The sequence below is a fragment of the Ranitomeya variabilis genome, chromosome 6 (assembly GCF_051348905.1).
Source record: "Ranitomeya variabilis isolate aRanVar5 chromosome 6, aRanVar5.hap1, whole genome shotgun sequence".
Lineage (NCBI taxonomy): Eukaryota > Metazoa > Chordata > Amphibia > Anura > Dendrobatidae > Ranitomeya > Ranitomeya variabilis.
In genome coordinates, this window is record NC_135237.1 from 3,552,540 (window position 1) to 3,574,795 (window position 22,256).

General features: G+C 48.1%; 1 protein-coding gene across 5 annotated transcripts in view; it reads right to left on the reverse strand.

Moving 5' to 3' along the window:
• The window catches only part of SLC4A2 (solute carrier family 4 member 2), a 334,039-nt gene that overhangs the window by 100,421 nt on the left and 211,362 nt on the right, over window positions 1-22,256 (reverse strand). For all 5 annotated transcript variants that reach the window (XM_077267743.1, XM_077267745.1, XM_077267742.1 and 2 more), the window contains 8 exons: window positions 9,326-9,426; window positions 8,849-9,060; window positions 8,314-8,447; window positions 7,830-8,010; window positions 7,018-7,153; window positions 6,738-6,918; window positions 6,552-6,660; window positions 5,691-5,875 (listed from right to left, as the gene is read on the reverse strand). In XM_077267743.1, the coding sequence (XP_077123858.1) occupies window positions 5,691-5,875; window positions 6,552-6,660; window positions 6,738-6,918; window positions 7,018-7,153; window positions 7,830-8,010; window positions 8,314-8,447; window positions 8,849-9,060; window positions 9,326-9,426 (1,239 nt within the window). The remainder of the gene's footprint in view (window positions 1-5,690; window positions 5,876-6,551; window positions 6,661-6,737; window positions 6,919-7,017; window positions 7,154-7,829; window positions 8,011-8,313; window positions 8,448-8,848; window positions 9,061-9,325; window positions 9,427-22,256) is intronic.

A 22,256-nucleotide genomic window follows, 5' to 3' on the forward strand; every position in this document is an offset into this window, starting at 1 on the left:
TAACTGGCCCATAAGTAGCAATGCTCCTGAGGTAATGGGGGTGGATGGGGAGGTAGAGCCCATAGCAGCGTCGGCTGTTGGGTCTGTAGAAATCCCCGGGGAGACAGCCTACGTAGCTGCTGTCACCCGCAGTCAGAGTGCCCGGAACGCAGATACCTGTCTGCCTTCCGGACCCTCCTCATTCATCAGTGTGACTGAACCAGAGGTGGACCCAGTGCAGGTCCCAGAGGGCTCCCGTGGGGAAGGGACCCTGACATCGCTTCTGGCTTCCCCTAGCCAGGAGTTTCAGGCCGCTCTGCACACAGATGCGAGCCTAGAGAGTTTGAGACAACTCGCCGGGACGCGCTTCTCCGAGACTGATAAGGAGAAGGTGTTCTGGGAAGGAGGAAGGTTGTACCGGGAGACAGTACCCGGAGAATCACAAAAGGAGTGGTTGAGGGAAAGACAGCTGGTCGTCCCACAGCAATTCCGGGGTGAGTTGTTGCGGATTGCCCATGAGATCCCGCTAGCTGGACACTTGGGTATCAGCAAAACTAAGGCCCGGCTGTCTCAACACTTCTATTGGCCTAAGATGGGGACAGATGTGTCAAACTACTGCCGCTCCTGTGTCACCTGTCAAAGAGTGGGGAAGGCGGGGCCTGCTCTTAAGGCTCCCCTGATCCCTTTGCCAGTGATAGAGGAGCCTTTCCAGAGGATTGCGGTGGACATTGTGGGCCCGCTGGCCGTCTCCAGCAGCTCTGGAAAGCGATTTATTCTTACTGTGGTAGACTACGCTACCCGGTACCCAGAGGCAGTAGCTCTGTCGTCAACTAGGGCAGATAAGGTGGCGGATGCCCTGTTGGCCATCTTTTCACGTGTAGGATTTCCCAGGGAAATGCTTACTGATCGAGGGACCCAATTTATGTCTCACCTAATGGAGGCTCTCTGTAAGAAAATGCAGGTGAAGCACCTGGTATCGAGTGCGTATCACCCACAGACCAATGGCTTGTGTGAACGTTTCAATGGTACCCTCAAACAGATGCTACGCATGCTGGTTGAGACTCAAGGGCGCGACTGGGAGCGGTACCTCCCACACCTGCTATTCGCTTACCGAGAGGTTCCGCAGGCCTCGACGGGGTTCTCCCCCTTCGAGCTCCTGTACGGCAGGCGAGTCCGGGGACCCCTTGGGTTGGTAAGAGAATCCTGGGAAGAGGAGCCGAACCCTTCTGAAGTGTCCATAGTGGAGTATGTCATGCGCTTCCGTGACAAGATGCAGACCTTGACGCAGTTGGTGCATGACAACATGACGCAGGCTCAGGCTGATCAGAAGCACTGGTACGACCAAAACGCCCGGGAGCGGACCTACCACGTGGGTCAAAAGGTGTGGGTGCTGGTTCCTGTACCAACGGATAAGCTTCAGGCAGCCTGGGAGGGCCCGTATGTCGTCCACCAACAGCTCAACCCGGTCACCTACGTGGTCACGCTTGACCACGCTCGGGGTAGGCGAAAGGCCTTTCACGTCAACATGATGAAGGCTCATCACGAACGTGAACCTTTCGTCCTACCGGTCTGCAGCTTACCCGAAGACGGGGAGGAAGACACCCTCCTGGACATGCTGGCCCAAGCCAAGGCCCGTGGGTCCATTGAGGACGTGGAGGTAAGCGCCTCGCTAGATGAACCACAGCGGTTGCAGTTGCAAACCATGCTGGAACCCTTCCGGGTCGTGTTCTCCAACCGGCCTGGAAGGACTGAGTTAGCCGTCCACGAGGTGGACACCGGGAAACACGCCCCACTACGGCGAACACCCTATCGAATCTCTGACCAGGTGCAGCAGATTATGCGCCAGGAGATCGATGAGATGTTACAGCTGGGGGTGATTCGACGGTCAAAGAGCACGTGGGCCTCACCTGTAGTTCTCGTGCCAAAGAAGGACCGGACCACCCGGTTCTGCGTGGACTACAGGGGGCTCAACGCCATTACAGCCTCTGACGCGCACCCAATGCCGCGCATCGAGGAGCTGCTTGAGAAGTTAGCTGGCGCAGAATACCTGACAATAATGGATCTGAGTCGCGGATACTGGCAGATTCCCCTGAGCCCCGAGGCGCAGGAGAAGTCCGCCTTTATCACACCCTTTGGACTGTACGAGTCCACGGTCATGCCCTTCGGCATGAAGAATGCCCCTGCCACTTTCCAGCGGATGGTCAATCTCCTGCTTCAGGGACTGGAGAAGTACGCTGTGGCGTACTTAGATGACATTGCCATCTTCAGTCCCTCCTGGGATGAACACCTGCAGCATCTCGAGGAGGTGCTCGGGCGAATTCACCGAGCAGGACTGACCATCAAGCCGGGAAAGTGCCAGATGGGCATGAGGGAGGTTCACTACCTGGGGCACCGGGTAGGCGGAGGCACCCTGAAACCGGAGCCTGACAAAGTGGGCGTGATCGTGAACTGGCCCACTCCCAGGAACAAGAAACAGGTGATGTCCTTCCTGGGCACTGCAGGGTACTATAGGCGCTTCGTGCAGCACTATAGTAGCCTGGCAAAATCTTTGACGGACCTCACCAGGAAGAAGCTACCCCACATCGTCAACTGGACAGATGGCTGTGAGGGGGCCTTCCAGGCGTTGAAAACCGCACTGTGCAACGCCCCTGTGTTGAAAGCAGTCGACAGCAGTCGACCATTCTTGGTACAGACCGACGCCAGCGAGTTTGGCCTTGGTGCTGTGCTCAGCCAGGTGGACTCGGAGGACCAAGAGCACCCCGTGTTGTACCTGAGCCGGAAACTTTTGCCGAGGGAAGTGGCCTACTCCACCATTGAGAAGGAGTGCCTGGCCATAGTCTGGGCCCTGCAGCGCTTGCAGCCCTACTTGTACGGGCGCACCTTCACTGTGGTGACCGACCACGACCCTCTGCGCTGGCTAAGCACCATGTGTGGAACCAATGGCAGGTTGCTACGCTGGAGCCTTGCCCTTCAGCAATTTGACTTCACCATTAAACACAAAGCGGGCAAAGAGCATGGTAATGCAGATGGACTCTCCCGCCAGGGTGAACCCACGGAGGTGCGCATGGAGGCATACCGAGAGGTCCTGCCGCCGTAGCGCACGCCAAAAGGGGGAGGTGTCACGATATGGTATGAAATATCATAAGTTAGTTTTCTTGCTAGCATGCGGGGGCTAAACCCCCCCTCTCTCTGGTTCTCTTTCCTTCCCTGTGTTTCTAACTGTCTGTGTAGCAGAGCTTGCCTTGTGGGGGAGTTTTATTGACGGAAGGTATTTACGACGGTCATAGCTGCAAGGGAAATTTGTGTTAGCAGGAACTGTTAGAGAAACTTCTAGAATCATGAAAGTCTTTTGTTCCATTTTTGTAAGATATTACGCAAACCGTTTACGTTAAAAACACGAAAATAGATGTTCTTATTCTCTCTCGGTGGATCTATCAATGACTCTAATCACAGGCTTGTAGCTCCCTCTGGTGAAGAAGTAGGGATTGCTCTGTAAATAATAGGACATATTTGATCTCATAAGAAAGCTCATGTTAATACAAGCTGAATGCTGGGTGTGCTATGATTCTGATATGTACTGGAACGGAGTTATAAGCATTAGACCAATTTGTATTCAAAGTACTCAGACTGAAAGGTAGGAGGATCTGGAAAAGCCAGCCCTTTCTGTGATGTCACTAGCTGTAGGTCTTAAGTTTGTGGCCAGATCCCCAGCTCCTGTTTCTTGTCTTTTCCTGTGAGGCCTGAGCAGCACGACAAATGAGCTGGGATGTCTGGTTGCCTGCAATGCAATGATCTGAGAATATGTGAGTGTTATCTTTTCTTCATTTAATCCTTTTATTTTCATAATTACCTTGTACATATTTGCAATTGTCTCATTTGTAACATCTTTGTAAAATATTTTATAAACACTGCCTAAAAATCATTTATGGGGTATACTCTTTAATACTAGTTCGTTCTTCCTGCCCTAAACCGTACCCTGCCTCTGAAGGGAATTACGCTACTATTTTGGGGGTTAGCAGCCGAACCCGTTTAATCGGCGCTGGTGGCAGCTTACCGTGTGCCGGCTGTTGGGGGGTCACTGTAGCGACTGCGGCTTGATAATTATTGTTCCTGCCTGAGTGGGAGTAGTTATCGCGTTGCTGTAGTGCGCCCAATAGCCAGTACATAGCAGGCAGCCTTTCTGGCGACTAATTACCCCAGGTGCAGTACCTAATCTGACCTGAGAGTAAGGGGGGCGCCAGAGAGCTGCAAGTGTTAAGTGGAACTGTAAGCGGGATAGACACAAATCCCTGCAGTTCATGGTATATTGAAGAGCAGTGGGATACCTAAAATAAGCCCCTGCTGTAAACAAGAGGTCAATAGCCTCGTGTGTGTTTTTTCATCACATTGTGGCAGTGGAGGGATAACTAGGATAAGCCCCCCTGCACATGTGATAGCCGTCTGCTGGTCTAAAGTCACCCCAATCCGTGACATATTGTAGGCAGCGGCTGAGGGATCTTGACAGTCACGGTGTGAATCGTGACACTTGGACTGGGCCTAAATGTAAGATGCAGAAAAGGGGACATAAAGGGAGGTTCAAAACAAAGAAGAAGGGACTGGGCTTAAGGGTACGGGGCTGAGGAGGAGAACATACAGGAGGAACAAAAGGGAGAAGCAGGGACTAGACCGAAAGGTAAGGGACCGAGGAGGAAACATACAATGAGGATCAAAATGGGTAAGCAGAGACTGGCCTAAAGATAAAGAAAAGAGATGGTGTGTGGAGAAGCTGAGGAAAAAAAACACAAAGGGAAAAACCACTGAAAGGAAAAGAATAGAAACTGAAAATCAGTCACTGTTTCATCACGGATTTAATACCAAGCAGAGGAAACCCCAAACCAATCCACACTTCGGACCGAGCAGAGATGAAATCTGAGGGCTAGTCCCTGCTATGGTCAGAGGAGATATCTGAGGGACATTCCCTACTATAGTCAGGGAAAGTATCTGAGGAACAGTCACTGTTATGGTCCGGTGTGATATTTGAGAGACAGTCCCCACCATGGTCAGGGGCAGTATCTGCAGGATAGTTCCCACTATGGTCAGCGTCGGTATCTGCGGCACAGTCCTCGCCATGGTTAGGGATGATATCTGAGGGAAAGTCCCCACCATTCTCAAGTACAATATCTGAGGGGCAGTCCGCGCTATGGTCAGGGGCAATATTTGAGGGACAGTCACCCCCACGGTCAGGGGTGATACCTGAGGGCCAGTCATCACTATCGACAAGGGCGATATCTGAGGGACAGTCCACACCATGGTCAAGGGCAATATCTCGAGAGCAGTCACTGCTAGTCAGGGGTGATATCTGAGGAACAGTCCCTGCTATGGTTAGGGATGATATCTGAGGGATAGTTCTCGCAATCATCAGGGGAGACACCTCAGGGACAGTCCCTGCTATGTTCAGGGGTGATATCTGAGGGACACTCTCAGCCATGGTCAGGGGCCTTATCTGCATGACAGTCCCTGCAATAGTCAGGATGTGATATCTAAAGGACAGTCCCTGCAATGGTTGGGGGCGATATTTGAGGGACAGTCCCGCTACTGTGAGGGACAATATCTGTGAGACAGTCACCGCTGATATCGGGAATACAGTCCATGTTATGATCGGGAGTGATATCTGAGGTGAAGTCCCTGCTATGGTCAGGGGTGCAATTTGTAGTAAGGAGGTTTAGTGTTACCTTGTCTGACATAAGAGTGGAGATGGATCTCCCGATCTCATGATAGTCCATATTGGATGTGCTAGGACCCAGCAGGATGAATAGGAATCGAACAGGAATGGGGACTTCCAGGACTGAGTCTAGCTCCACTGCTTCCTGTAGACGCACAAACGCCATGGTCGGCTGCTCTAGGAATTCCACACAACCTGAGACACATAAAAAACCAAATCAATGGGCTGATGTATAATGACACATAACTAACTCAACAGAGAGGTCCTCCACACAGGAAGTCCACATCCGAAACCACAACCATCTGCACTGAGGAGACGTGATGGCACAATGTTTATCCTGGAAGGAAATATCTGTCCTGTACTGACTTTTCGTCCACGTTCTGTCACCTGTTTCCACTTAACAGGGTTGTAAAGTATTGAAAAACATGGCTGCTCCCATCAGTCTACAGGTTGTCTTGTAATGCAGCTCGGTGCTATCAAAGTAGATATTTTTGATCTGCAATACCACAAATAATCTGTGGACATGCATGGCACTGTTCATTAAAGACAGAGGCATGTTTCATTGCCCATGATGTTTTTGGTGGTGGCATTGCGTCAACAATGCTAGTGGCTGGGTCTTTTCAGTGTTGCTGGTGGCATCACATCATCGTTGTTGATGTGCATTGCGTCATCCACCTCTGGTGGATGTGTAGCGTCATTGTTGCTGGTGGCTTCTCTTCATCAGTGGCATCATATCATCATAGCTGGTGGCTGCATTGCATTATTGTTGCTTTTGGCATTGCAACATTGTTGGCAGCGTCATGTAATGTGGAGAATATGCAAGTTATATGATTTCAAGCCCTTGGCATGGCCTTGGAGCCTCCACACTCACCCACGAGCACCACACTGGCCTCTGCATTCTCTGGAATCTTCTCCAAGAGTTTCAGTTCATGTTTAGACTTGGAGCGTTGGATGGTGGGCAATGAAGGAAGAGATTCACGCTGGATAATACAGAAAAGAGGTCACTGACTCGCTACAATCATGGATCTAAAAGGCTGTTACCTCACCATTATCTCACCTCACGATCTAAGTCAATTTTGGTTTCTGGTTCTGTGGGGTCACCACCCATTAGAGGGTCCGTCAGGTTGGGTTCACTGTTCTGGGAGATATGATTATTGCTGTGATGTCCGAGCAGAGAACCGAGGCTGGCGGCTGATATATTCCTGGAGAACGATGAGTCTTTTTCATCACTTGGGTGGCTGAAAACATAAAGATGAAGTGACATGTTCCATGATGTTCCAGACAATGTATGTGGACAGGCAAGGCTTCACGCACTTGTCATACATGTAAGTACAGACCTGTGCTTCAGGAGTAAAGCTCTAAGCACATTGGCTCTGTCTTCTGCTTTTATCTGGTCACTAATGATCATCTGCTCCACCACCTGATGAGCGATTCCAGGCAGAGTCCTCTGGTCCAGGTCCAAAAGCACAGCACCTATGGGAAAAGAAAAAGTCTTTAATTATACGTCATGAGGTGTGCAAAGTTCTACCCTCCACAGATATGCCCAAAACTGACCCTTTATTCATCACTGCACATTGGACCCTCCTCATACCTCATCACCGAATCATTACCAGGTAATCACTGGGTCATTGTCTTTACTGGCTTATTATTGGATCTTCACAAAGTCATTACCAAGTGATGATGTCATCGGGTCATCTCTGTACTTTCACTGGGTCCTCACTGAGACATCACAAAGTCATCATTGGCCAATTACCAGATCATCACTGAGACATCATTAGATCATCATCATCACCGGCTCATCACTGGGTCATTGTCATTACTAACTCATCATTGGGTCATCACTGAGATATCATTGATTCAGCAGATCATCATCACCAGTTCATCATTGGATTGTCAGTACCGACTCATTACTGGGTCATTACCAAGATATTACCAAGTGATTATTGTGTCATCAGGTCATCACTGAGACATCACAGGGTCATCACCATGTCATCATCGGGTCATCATCAGTTCATTACCAAGTTATTATCGTGTCATCACAGAGGCATCATTGAATCATCATCATCGGGTCATTAACATCAGCTAGTGATCCCAGCATCATTCATTCCCCAGTTACTGCAGTGGCTGTACCTTTTAAGGTTCTACCTACCATGTGACAGCGTTCGACGGAGCTCGAGAAGACTACGAAAGCTGAGTGAGGCAACGTGTGGCTTTCCCCATTGATCTGTTTCAGCTTCCACATCCTCCTCAAACTTTATCCAGCGAGCAGTTTCTTTCCATTGTAATTCTTGATGCTTGTCCAGAACTAACTCGTTCAGCTCCACAAATACCTGCAGGTGCGGAAGTGAGAAGGTCTATACATGTGTGGATATTATACGAATGCGCATCGCAGACTGGAGGATTCATGCACATGGCCACCGTAATACAGACACAGGTCACCCACAATGTTGTGGGTCCATATTGCCCATCTGGGAGGACAATCATGGCAAGCAGCAATGCAAGTTGTATTACGGAGGTGGACTACCTTTGGATCCTGCTTCTAGCGGAGAATTTGGTAGAGACATCACACAACACATGGACATGCCTAGTGTCACACAGACACTAGTCACAGGTGTTGGGAGCCTCTTCCTCACCTCATGGGGCTGCAGAGTGACACTTTTTCGATGTGGATGTTTCTCCTTATGCTCCTTGCTGATATGGACCACATGCCCTTTACTCTTCCGGACAAGATGTCTTCGCACAGCAGGAAGATCCTCAAAGCGATGACCTGGAAATGTACAAAAAAGCAACATGAATTGGAAAGGAAGCCGGATGCCATGAAGCAAGAAGACTGATAGTAAACCATGGTCAGCATAAGGTCACACATTACACAGGGTGCACCTAGGTCAGGGATCTGGTACAGTATTTGGGGGAGGTTCAGGGACACCTGAGTTAAGGGTTTAATCCAGTAATTGAGGGATCAGAGACAGTATGGTCTGAATTGTCACATAATTGGGGAGATTCAAGTTTCAGATCATTGGGTCCAGTACTACAAGAATCTGACATGGTGGAGATCTCAGGAGATACATTGGGGGTGAGTGGTCCCCTCTCAGGACTCCTCAGAAAAGCCCCTCACAATGGGAGGAGATAGGGCTCGGGTCAACTCTGTATCGTTGTCTTCTTACTCACTCTTCATGTAGTCCAGGTCGGCTGATGCCAGGGTCTGAGCCTCGGTCTCGTCAGTTGGCATTTCGTAGTAGTGGGCATCCTCGGGATGGGTCATGCTGCCAATTCTCCTACGTTCTGTAAGACTATAGCTTCGATGGGGTGGCTGCCTATGAGGAGGGCGAGAGGAACCCAGTCTCTCTACACTGGGGGAGGTGCAGGTTCCTTGTTCTTGTCTGCAAACACAGAAATAAGTGTCACAGTTCAGGATAAACAAATATCCGAAGCACCAAATATCACCTGCAGCACAGCATCACGGACTACGTGTATCTAACCAATATATCTGTGCAGCCCTGACAACTAACCGATACAGCCCTGACAACTAGCCAATGCCTGTGCAGTCCTGACAACAAATCAGTATACAACTGACAACTAACCAGTACCGGGGTGGCCCTAACAACATATCCAATACCTAGGCAGCCCTGACCTATGCCCACTTACCTCAATGGGTCAGATTTCTGCTCTTTACAGACAGCATCTAGAGATGAGAGTGGCAGCCCAACTGAACGTCTCTGCGGGACATCATCTTCCACTGGGAAGAACTGTGAGAAGAAAGAAAGACATTTTCACAGCTCCCGACTAAACGAGTGCAGTTCAAGCGTGAGGGGATGGAAATACACTTACCCGAATTGTGAGCCTCATTGTGTTGAATGCAGTGTGACCCACATTGTGACCCATATTTTTACCCCCATTGTGACCTAAATTGGGCACGCAATGTTGCCCCTGTTGTGACCAGCACTGTGACATTGTGACTCACTATGTGTCCCCCATTGTGACACACAATGTGACCCCTATTGTAACCCGCACTGTGACAAACATTGTGACCCTTACTGTGGCCTTTTGAAGCTACCAACTCTCCTACTCATGAAGACGGGAAGACTTTGGACCTGATATTCTCCTGACTATCAGGACCCACCACTGACAGCGCATTCAGAGATCGATATGCCTTCAATACCCAGCAGCTTATGAAGGGTTTACAGTAACCATTGGCCCCATTCTTCTCCTGTCCAGACTCAGCATTTTTACATTATAAAAAACACAAGAAAGTTCCCAGGATGAAGAAGCACCGGCTACATTAAGAACATGATACAGACAACGGCAACCCTGGCACACGCTGCAAACACCGATTCCCCAATATCATGGATCCTCTTCCCTCCCTCACTTCACCAAGTAGACTTCTCACCTATGAACAGGTCACAGAAGAGATTACCAAGCTCCTCGCATCTTCTCACCCTACTACGTGCACCAGCGACCCTATTCCCACTCACTTTCTCTTCTTTCTCACCGGCTGTCACTAGCCACCTGTTCTGGTTTCCAATGGCAAGGAAACATCAGAAGCACAGAATAAACGGACAAGCTCTCGGGTGATGGGAACTAGAGCTGACCGCGATGCTAAACCTACACACCACACTAGAAGTAGCCAGGGGGCATTCCTGCGTTGTCTCTAGATGCCGCGCGCCAGCCGGAGAACTAACTACCCCTGGTAGAAGAAAACACAGTCCTGGCTTGCCTCCAGAGAATGTCCCCACAGGAGATAGCAGCCCCCCACATATAATAACGGTGAGAGCAGATGAAAAGACACACGTAGTATGAAAGCAGATTTAGCACAGAGAGGCCCGCTAACTAAATAGCAGAAAGATACAACAGAGGACTTCGCGGTCAGCTGCAAAACCCTTCAAAACACCATCCTGAAATTACCTTAACTCATGTGACAACTCATGCCACTGGAGTGGTAATTTCAGCCCAACAAGAGCTTCCAGCTGCAGAGATTCACATAAGTGCAAACTGGACAAAACATACAAAAATAGACTTAAGGACTAAAGTGTCCAACTTAGCTGAGCAGAAAACTGGGAGCAGGAACATGCAACAGAATCACTCTGGATACATTGATGGCCAGCATTAGAATGACTGAGGAGCAAGGTTAAATAGGATACTCCCACATCCTGATAGGAACAGGTGAACTGAGAAGACAAAGCTTGCAGGACACCAGTACCACAAGAGACCACCGGGGGAGCCCACGAACCGAATCACAACAGCCACCTAACTAAAATATTTCACCTCATTCAAATGCCGTCAAAATCCCATTACTGAAAAAGAAAACCAGAACAACACTGCTAACTACAGACTGGTTTTGTCACAGGTTTACCGCGACAGAGAGGAGCTAGAAGACCGCAGCATCTGATTTGTCCTACTCCTGCATTGATTAGAAGCACTTCACCTTCACATTAAATAATGTAGACTTCTTTCGGCAGTGCAGGGTTTAATCTGCTCAGGTGAGAGCTCCTGGAAGCTTTCCTGCATTAAGGCTCTCAGCTGGTCACTGTTAGCCCCTCCCACATCCTACATTATCTGGGTCCTGGCTAGCACACATTGTCAGATAGCTTATGCTACATGACTGGAGGTTATTGCTGGTGGATATTTGAGTAGACAGTTGCTGGATTTATCTGTGACTGTTGCTAGGTTTTGAGAGTGTGATAATTCCCTTTCTTCTCCTACATTGGTTTTTACCCCACTCCCCAGTGGTGCATTCCTCTGTTTCAGTGGGGAAAAAAGTATTTAGTCAGCCACCAATTATGAAAGTTCTTCCATTTAAAAAGATGATAGAGGCCTGTAATTAACATCATAGGTATACCACAACTAAGAGAGTCAAAATGAGAAAACAAATTCAGAAAATCACCTTGTCTGATTTGGCAAGATTTATTTTGCAAATTATGGTGGAAAATAAGTATTTGGTCACCTAGAAACATGCAAGATTTCAGGCTCTCACAGACCTGTAACTTCTTCTTTAAGAGGCTCCTCTGTCCTCCTCTCATTACCTGTAGTAATGGTACCTTGTCACGGTTCACACCATGCTGCCAACAATGTCACGGATCCCACCAATATGTCAAGGATCCCGGTGAGGATATCTTTATCGTCCCCACTACTCACAACAATTTGTCAGGAACCGGGGTGGTTTGGTTGCCCCTGGTTCCTTCTGAAGGGGATTTATCTATATCCCACTTCCCAGTTCCGATTTGGAACTTGCAGCTCTCTGGCGCCCCCTTTACCCACAGGTCAAATTAGGTACTGCACCTAGGGTAATTAGTCGCCAGAAAGGCTGCCTGCTATGTACTGGCTATTGGGCACGCTGCAGCGAGGGCAATATAACTATTCCCACACAGGTGGGAACAATAATTGTCAATGCTGCTGTCAATACAAAGATTCCCAATCGCACAGAACAAAGTATGCTGCCACCAGCTCTGATTCCACAAGGGTAAACGGGTCCGGAGCCAACCCAAATCAGTAGCGTAATTCACTTCAGAGGAAGCGACAGTTCGTTTATAGAGCATGAAGGACAAGCTAGTAAATTATATATTTTACTCCACAAAAAGGATAGGCAGTGTTTACAAAGAATAAAAGACATTATAAAGAAGACAAAAACATGTGTATCTTACAGATTACAAATAAAATAGGATTAACATTGAAAAGAGAACACTTACAGGTTGTTCAGATCATTTCATGTCATTATGGCCCCCGTGTGCTCAGGAGATACATCCAGGTGCATTAGAACAGCTTTGTCAAGCTGTTGTTAGCTCGCTTCCTGGGCGACGAATGCCCCCAACTCAGCAGGGGTAAAGATATGCCCTCTTGTCGTGACATCACTGATTGGGCTGCGTAATGACATGCACTGGTTTTCTACTATTTACGCTTTTGAGTCTCCAAAGACATTCCTGGGTCAGTAAGGGAGGGGGAACGAGTGGCTTTACGGGATTGGTCGTCTGTAGTTTTAAAAGCCATAAACTGCTCACACATGGGTATCAAGTTGCACAGAATCTCTGCCATAGGGCTTTGTTTGTTGTATGAGAGAATACAGAGGGGGAGAAAGGGGGGTTGAAGCTGCCAAGTGTGTATCTATGACATGGTACTTTCTAGAACTAATCTCACATTATGACATTTTAACATTATCGTGACACACCTGTTTGACCTGGTTATCAGTATAAAAGACACCTGTCCACAACCTCAAACAGTCATACTCCAAACTCCACTATGGCGAAGGACACCAGAACCAAAATTGTAGCCCTGCACCAGGCTGGGAAGACTGAATCTGCAATAGGCAAGCAGCTTGGTGTGATGAAATCAACTGTGGGAGCAAAAATAAGAAAATGGAAGACATAAAAGACCACTGATAATCTCCCTCAATCTGGGGCTCCATGCAAAATCTCACCCCGTGGGGTCAAAATGATCACAAGAACAGTGAGCAAAAATCCCAGAAACACACGGGGGGACCTAGTGAATGACCTGCATAGAGCTGGGACCACCGTAACAAAAGCTACCATCAGTAACACACTACACCGCCAGGGACTCAGATCCTGCAGTGCCAGACGTGTCCCCCTGCTTAAGCCAGTACATGTCCGGGCCCATCTGAAGTTTTCTAGAGAGCATTTGAACTATCCAGAAGAGTACTGGGAGAATGTCATATGCTCTGATTAAACCAAAATAGAACTGTTTGGTAGAAACAAAACTCGTCGTGTTTGGAGGAGACAGAATGCTGAGTTGCATCCAAAGAACATCATACCTACTGTGAAGCATGGGGGTGGCAACATCATGCTTTGGGGCTGTTTCTCTGCAAAGGGACCAGGACGACTGATCCGTGTACATGAAATAATGAATGGGGCCATGTATCGTGAGATTTTGAATGCAAACCTCCTTCCATCAGCAAGGGCATTGAAGATGAAACGTGGTTGGGTCTTTCAGCATGTGAATGATCCCAAGCACACCGCCATGACAATGAAGGAGTGTCTTCCTAAGATCTGGAGTGGCAGTCTCCAGATCTCAACCCCATAGAAAACCTTTGGAAGGAGTTGAAAGACCATGTTGCCCAGCGACAGGCCCAAAACACCACTGTCCTAGAGGAGATCTGCATGAAGGAATGGGCCAACATACCACCAACAGTGTGTACCAACCTTGTGAAGACTTACAGAAAACATTTGACCACTGACATTGCCAACAAAGGACATATAACAAAATATTGAGATGAACTTTTGTTAATGACCAAATACTTATTTTCCACCATAATTTGCAAAATAAATCTTGCCAAATCAGACAAGGTGATTTTCTGGATTTGTTTCCTCATTTTGACTCTCATAGTTGTGGTCTACCTATGATGTCAATTAAAGGCCTCTCTCATCTTTTTAAAGGGAATCTGTCACCTCATTTTTCACATATAAGCTTCGGCCACTGCCATTAGAGGCTTATCTACAGCATTCTATAATGCATTCTGTAATGCTGCAGATAAGCCCCCGATGTATCCTGAAAGATGAGAAAAAGAGGTTAGATTATACTCACCCAGGGGCGGTCCGGGTCTGAGGGGCGTCGCAGGTCCGGGTCCCGCGCCTCCCATCTTCATACGATGTCGTCCTCTTCCTTGCTTCTGTCGTGGCTCATGTGCAGGCGTAATTTTCTGCCCTGTTGAGGGCACTGTAAAGTACTGCAGTGCGGAGGCGCAGGGAAATCTCAGAGAGGCCAAGCGCCTGATTTGCCCTCAACAGGGCAGACAAAGTACGCCTGCGCAGGAACCGTGACAGAAGCAAGGAAGAGGAAGTCATCGCATGAAGATGGGAGGCGCGGGACCCGGACCTGCGACGCCCATGAGACCCGGACCGCCCCTGGGTGAGTATAATCTAACTTGTTTTTCTTATCTTTCAGGTTACATCGGGGGGGGGGGGGGGGAAGGGGGGCTTATCTACAGCATTACAGAATGCTGTAGATAAGCCCCTGGGGCCGGTGGCCACAGCTTATATGCAAAAAATGAGGTGATAGATTCCCTTTAAGTGGGAGAACTTGCACAATTGAAGGCTGACTAAATACTTTTTTCCCCACTCTATATGTGTGTGTATAATTGTATGTTTGGTATTTTTCGGTACTACCATGTTAGTCTGGCTTGAGTATAATGGGACACTACTACTCCCCTCTTCCCTGGGTGGGGGAAGGGTACAGACTGAGGGCAGATTTAGAATCTAAGGCAAGGTACATGGCCCCATCATCTTTACCATCAGAAGCAGACCTGGGAACAGGGCAAGCTACGGATCCCCCTAGTGTTAGGGACAGGGAAGGAGCCCCTGGTCCCGGGACATTCAACAACAGAGATTCGTGACAGGTCTCTAATCTCTTTATCTCTAAACTGTCATTGCATCGGTTGCACATCCATTACATAGTCAAATATAAACTAATCACTTTCACACACTATGATCTCCACAGTGCTGCACCACCCTAAATCTCCTCCTCATCTCTGTCCACCATCTACCTGTCCTCTCCACAGTACATCTCCTGCTCATCTCTGTCTACCACCGTACCCTTCCTCTCCACAGTGCTGAACATTCTTACATCTTCTCATCTGTCTTCCACCTACCTGTCCTCTCCACAGTGCTGCACTGCCCTACATCTCCTCATCATTCCTGTCTACCACTTACCTGTCCTCTCCACAGTGCTGCACTGCCCTACATCTCCTCATCATTCCTGTCTACCACTTACCTGTCCTCTCCACAGTGCTGCACCGCCCTACATCACCTCCTCATCTCTGTCTACTACATACTCGTCCTCTCCACAGTGCTGCACCGCCCTACATCTTCTCCTCATCTCTTGTCTACCACCCTCCCTAATCTCTGCAGAGCACAGGTAGGGTGGTAGAGATAGATGAGGAGATGTAGAGCAGAGCAGCACTGTGAAGAGGACAGGTATGGTGATGTACACAGTGTGATGGTGTGATATGCTATGTGGGTATCATTCTTTTGTATATTTCTATTTTACTTGTCTTCATGGTGTTCTCTTGTAGAAGGAGTTATTATTTGCTAATTGATGAATGGCTGTCGCTGCCATCTGATATCAGCCCCCACAGCACTGTATTGTTTGCTAATATGCTAATGACATGTTGACCTAGTTTGTTGAAACAATGAGCCCCTGAGACCTTCCCCCTCCTGACCTGTGAATGAGGAGGGGGACTTGTAAATATCAGGGAGGTGAGACACAGATCAGTCCTGTGTGGAATGATGATGTGTTTACAGCATCTCAGAGAGAAAGAAGAGTATATGGACTATGCTATCCTCTGTCTGCTGGATTGTTAGACTTTTATCCTGTTACTGAACTGCATTCGGATTCTGGACTATTTTATCCTTTGTGTGGTGGATCGTATATTTGGACCTTTCGTATTTTTGCCTAAATAAAGGTCTTGAAGTTGCTCACTATTCTCTTGCTCTGTTCATTGTGTGATACCGGAGAAGGATCCTGTGACAACTGGTGGAAAGCAGAGGGATCAACAGAGTGTAACCTAATGGAGAACCACACGCAGAGTGAGTACAGAAATTGGACTGTATCATGTTTACAGGAGAGAGCCAGAGACCTGGGCCTGAACTACCAGGGACTGACTAAAGAAGCCTTAATTGACCAACTGGTGGGTGCTAGCCTGACCACCTCCTCCCAGATGTCTGAAAGACGAGCACTAGAGACAGGGCTCCCCACCCCAAAAAGCCAGTGGTTGGTGTGGTACGAAGAAGAGATGGCGGTTCTGGGCCCAGGCTTCTCTCAGAAGTACAGGGAGGAGGCTGCCCGCCGGGCACAGCGGAGACAAGGAGCAATGGAGCTAGAAAGAGGGAGTAACGCAATGTGGAATGTAAACCCAACGATCCGGGAGCCTGTACGGATCACCCGGACAGAGTTTAAGCCATTCGATGAGGCTTCCGGAGATGTGGAGGGGTTCTTCAAGGACTTTGAGCAGCAGTGTGCTGTGATGGAGGTGCCCCACTCTGGCTGGATGCGTTTGTTAGTGGGACTCCTGAACGGTAGCTTGGCGGAGGCTTACCGAACCATTGACTCACAGCGGAATCGGGATTATAATATTGTAAAGCAGACTATCCTGGATTACCATGCTATCACTCCAGACTCATATAGGGCCAAGTTCCGAGACCTCCCATGCACTACGGGGGGATCGTTTAGGATGTATGCACATAAGATGTCCCAGGCATGTCTGAGATGGCTGGAAGCAGAAAACGCCTTTACTGTGGAACATGTTATACAGGCGTTCCTTATAGAACAATTTCTTGCCAAGTGCCCCGCAGAGGTACGGGAATGGGTCCGGGAGCGCATGCTGTGCACCGTGGATAGAGCTGCAGCCCTGGCCGATGAAGCCCTTACTATCCGACCGCAATGGAGGAGGCTTCTGGACAATGAACCACGGCCTTCTCCCGCACCCCTTCCCCTCCAATTATGTCTGCCCTTCCACCTAGTTGCAAGCCGATGACAATCACGCCTCACAACCCTGGGCCCCAACAGTTCCGATCATGACCTGGGGGTATCACAGAGAGGAGATGTTATGGGTGTGGGCATCCTGGACATTTGCAGTCTGGCTGTCCCTCAAGGATTCGGAGGGAGCCCCACCTCATCCAGTACATCTTGTGCACTCCATCAAGCCTGAGGAAGAGCTACCACCACCTCCACCAGAGTGGAGTACAGACCACGGCACCATAGATACCCCTCCTGGAGTGTACGGACTCCGGCCTTTGTCCATCAGAAATACAGAGCAACGGCATTGCCACCTGCAGGATGTCTTAATTGATGGATGCAAAGTGTCGGGATTTAGAGACACGGGGGCATTCCTGACTATCGCTGACCCCCGTGTGGTTCGACCCGAGGCAATTCACCAGGGCCTGGGAATTCCCATTGTCCTGGAGGGGGGTGTCCGCAAATATATACAGCAAGCTTTGGTACGTTTGGATTATGGTTTTGGAGAAAAACTGTGTTGGACTAGAGTTATGGGAGGACTTCCTGCAGATATCATCCTTGGAAATGACATTGGGGAGTTACAAAGTCATTTTGTGGGAGCAGAAGGTCCGTGGGCCTCTCACTCTTCAGACAGAACAATTGGAGTGAGATATCGCAGATACCGGAACGCCCATCATTCCCTACGTTCTAGAGTTCAGAGATTGTCTCGCTCAGCTAGCTACCTTGGCTAATGAACATCAGCGAACGGCGCAGTCAAGTCAAAAAGCCTGGTATGACCATAAAGCCAGGACCCGGGAATTTATGGACAAGTGCTCATGATTATTGCAACCCCTGCCACTGTACAGGGAACTATAAACTATTGAGAAATGTGGACTAAAGTGAACAGGCCAGAGGTCTGTGTAAGCCTCATGGCGTTGCTCACTTATTATGAGGGGGGAGAGGTGGTGATGGTGTGATATGCTATGTGGGTATCATTTTTGTGTATATTTATATTTTACTTATTTTCATGGTGTTCTCTTGTAGGAGTTATTTGCTAATTGATGAATGGCTGTTGCTACCATCTGATATAAGCCCCCACAGCACAGTACTGTTTGCTAATATGCTAATGACATGTTGGCCTAGCTGGTTGAAACAATGAGCCCCTCAGACCTTCCCCCTCCTGACCTGTGAATGAGGAGGGAGACTTAAAATATCAGGGAGGTGAGACACAGATCAGTCCTTTGTGGAATGATCATGTGTTCACAGCACCTCTGAGAGAAAGAAGAGTATATGGACTATGCTATCCTTTGTCTGCTGGATTGTTGAACTTTTATCCTGCTACTGAACTGCATTCGGATTCTGGACTATTTTATCCTTTGTGTGGTGGATCGTATATGGACTGTTGTGAATTTGCGTTTTGCTCCCTCTAGTGGTCATTAGTGATTTGACACTGGAGCTTCTGTCTTCTCCTATATGCTCACCTGGGCCGTTAGTTCAGGGGCGTTGCTATATAAGCTCTCTGGACCTTCAGTTCTATGCCTGGCATCGTTGAAATCAGAGCTAATCTGTTGTGCTCTTGTGTACTGATCCTGGTTCCTGCTTGTTAAAGCTAAGTCTCTTCCTTGCTTTTTGCTTTTGTTTTGTTTTGTTTTTTGTCCAGCTTGTTCCAATCTGTATCCTGACCTTTGCTGGAAGCTCTAGGGGGCTGGTGTTCTCCCCCCGGACCGTTAGACGGTTCGGGGGTTCTTGAATCTCCAGCGTGGATTTTTATAGGGTTTTTGTTGACCAAATAAGTTATCTTGCTTTATTCTGCTATTAGTAAGCTGGCCTCTCTTTGCTGAACCTGGTTCATTTCTGTGTTTGTCATTTCCTCTTACCTCACCGTTATTATTTGTGGGGGGCTTGTATCTTGCTTTGGGGTCCCTTTCTCTGGAGGCAAGAGAGGTCTTTATTTTCTTCTCCTAGGGGTAGTTAGATTCTCCGGCTGGCGCGAGTCATCTAGCGATCACCGTAGGCATGATCCCCGGCTACTTCTAGTGTTGGTGTTAGGAGTAGATATTTGGTCGACCCAGTTACCACTGCCCTATGAGCTGGATTTTTGTATCTCGCGGACTTACACGTACCTCTGAGACCCTGTCCACTGGGGTCATAACAGTATGCCAGGCCAGTATTGAATGTTGGATGCATTGCAGAAGTGGGATTATAAGAAAGAAAATTTTGAGTTTTTTTTTTCTCTCTCATTTTTATTTTTTTTTTTCTTTTCCCCTTTACCTCAGAGTGGCTTAAGCTTGCTGCAGACATGAATGTCCAGACCTTGATTACAAGTGTGGACCAGCTTGCTGCTCGTGTGCAGGGTATACAAGATTATGTTATCAGAAATCCTAGGTCTGAACCCAAGATACCGATTCCTGAACCGTTTTCAGGAGACCGATTTAAGTTTAGGAATTTCAGGGATAATTGTAAATTGTTTTTGTCCCTGAGACCCTGTTCGTCTGGAGACTCTGCTCAACAAGTAAAAATTGTTATTTCATTCTTACGGGGTGACCCTCAAGATTGGGCTTTTTCGTTGGCGCCAGGAGATCCGGCATTGGCTGATATTGATGCGTTTTTTCTGGCGCTCGGTTTACTTTATGAGGAACCCAATCTTGAGATTCAGGCTGAAAAAGCCTTGCTGGCTATGTCTCAGGGCCAGGACGAGGCTGAAGTGTATTGCCAAAAATTTCGGAAATGGTCCGTGCTGACACATTGGAACGAGTGTGCACTGGCTGCTAATTTTAGAAATGGCCTTTCTGAAGCCATTAAGAATGTTATGGTGGGTTTTCCTATTCCCACAGGTCTGAATGATACCATGGCCCTGGCTATTCAAATTGACCGGCGGTTGCGGGAGCGCAAAACCGCAAATTCCCTCATGGTGTTGTCTGAACGGACACCTGATTTGATGCAATGTGATAGAAAAACCGCAAATTCCCTCATGGTGTTGTCTGAACGGACACCTGATTTGATGCAATGTGATAGAATCCTGACTAGAAATGAGAGGAAAATTCATAGACGCCGGAATGGCTTGTGCTACTACTGTGGTGATTCTACACATGTTATCTCAGCATGCTCTAAACGTATAACTAAGGTTGTTAGTCCTGTCACCGTTGGTAATTTGCATCCTAAGTTTATTCTGTCTGTAACTTTGATTTGCTCACTGTCATCTTATCCTGTCATGGCGTTTGTAGATTCAGGTGCTGCCCTGAGTCTTATGGATCTCTCATTTGCTAAGCGCTGTGGTTTTATTCTTGAAGCATTAGAAAATCCTATACCTCTTAGGGGTATTGATGCTACGCCATTAGCAGAAAATAAACCGCAGTATTGGACACAGGTTACCATGTGCATGACTCCTGAACACCGCGAGGTGATACGTTTTCTCGTTCTACATAAAATGCATGATTTGGTTGTTTTGGGGCTGCCATGGTTACAGACCCATAATCCAGTCTTGGACTGGAAGGCTATGTCAGTCTCAAGTTGGGGCTGTCGGGGTATTCATGGGGATTCCCTGCCTGTGTCTATTGCTTCTTCTACGCCTTCGGAAGTTCCGGAGTATTTGTCTGATTATCAGGATGTCTTTAGCGAGTCCAGGTCCAGTGCATTGCCTCCTCATAGGGAATGTGACTGTGCAATAGATTTGATTCCAGGCAGTAAATTTCCTAAGGGAAGACTGTTTAATCTGTCGGTACCTGAACATACCGCTATGCGTTCATATATCAAGGAGTCTCTGGAGAAAGGACACATCCGTCCGTCTTCTTCCCCTCTTGGTGCGGGATTCTTTTTTGTGGCTAAAAAGGACGGATCTTTGAGGCCTTGTATTGACTATCGGCTTTTAAATAAGATCACTGTCAAATTTCAGTATCCTTTGCCGCTGTTGTCTGACTTGTTTGCCCGGATTAAAGGTGCCAAGTGGTTCACCAAGATAGACCTTCGTGGTGCGTACAACCTTGTGCGCATTAAGCAAGGTGATGAATGGAAAACCGCATTCAATACGCCCGAAGGTCATTTTGAGTACTTGGTAATGCCTTTTGGGCTCTCTAATGCCCCTTCAGTTTTTCAGTCCTTTATGCATGACATTTTTCGGAACTATCTGGATAAATTTTTGATCATTTATCTGGATGATATTCTGGTTTTTTCTGATAATTGGGACTCGCATGTGGAGCAGGTCAGGATGGTCTTTAAAATTTTGCGTGAAAATCCTTTGTTTGTCAAGGGCTCAAAGTGTCTTTTTGGTGTACAGAAGGTTCCCTTTTTGGGGTTCATTTTTTCCCCTTCTGCTGTGGAGATGGACCCAGTCAAGGTCCGAGCTATTCTTGATTGGACTCAGCCCTCGTCAGTTAAGAGTCTTCAGAAGTTCTTAGGTTTCGCTAACTTCTACCGTCGTTTTATCGCTAATTTTTCTAGCATTGTGAAACCTTTGACGGATATGACCAAGAAGGGCTCCGATGTGGCTAATTGGGCTCCTGCTGCCGTGGAGGCTTTCCAGGAGTTGAAACGTCGGTTTACTTCGGCGCCTGTTTTGTGCCAGCCTGATGTCTCGCTTCCCTTTCAGGTTGAGGTGGATGCTTCAGAGATTGGAGCAGGGGCCGTTTTGTCGCAGAGAGGCCCTGGTTGCTCTGTTATGAGACCTTGCGCCTTTTTCTCTAGGAAGTTTTCGCCTGCTGAGCGAAATTATGATGTGGGCAATCGGGAGTTGTTGGCCATGAAATGGGCATTTGAGGAGTGGCGTCATTGGCTCGAGGGTGCTAAGCATCGTGTGGTGGTCTTGACTGATCACAAAAATCTGATGTATCTCGAGTCTGCTAAACGCCTGAATCCTAGACAGGCCCGCTGGTCATTGTTTTTCTCCCGTTTTGACTTCGTTGTCTCGTATTTACCAGGTTCAAAGAATGTGAAGGCCGATGCTCTTTCCAGGAGCTTTGTGCCTGATGCTCCTGGAGTCGCTGAACCTGTTGGTATTCTTAAGGATGGAGTTATCTTGTCAGCTATTTCTCCAGATCTGCGACGTGTGTTGCAGAGATTTCAGGCTGATAGGCCTGATTCTTGTCCACCTGACCGACTGTTTGTGCCTGATAAGTGGACCAGCAGAGTCATTTCCGAGGTTCAT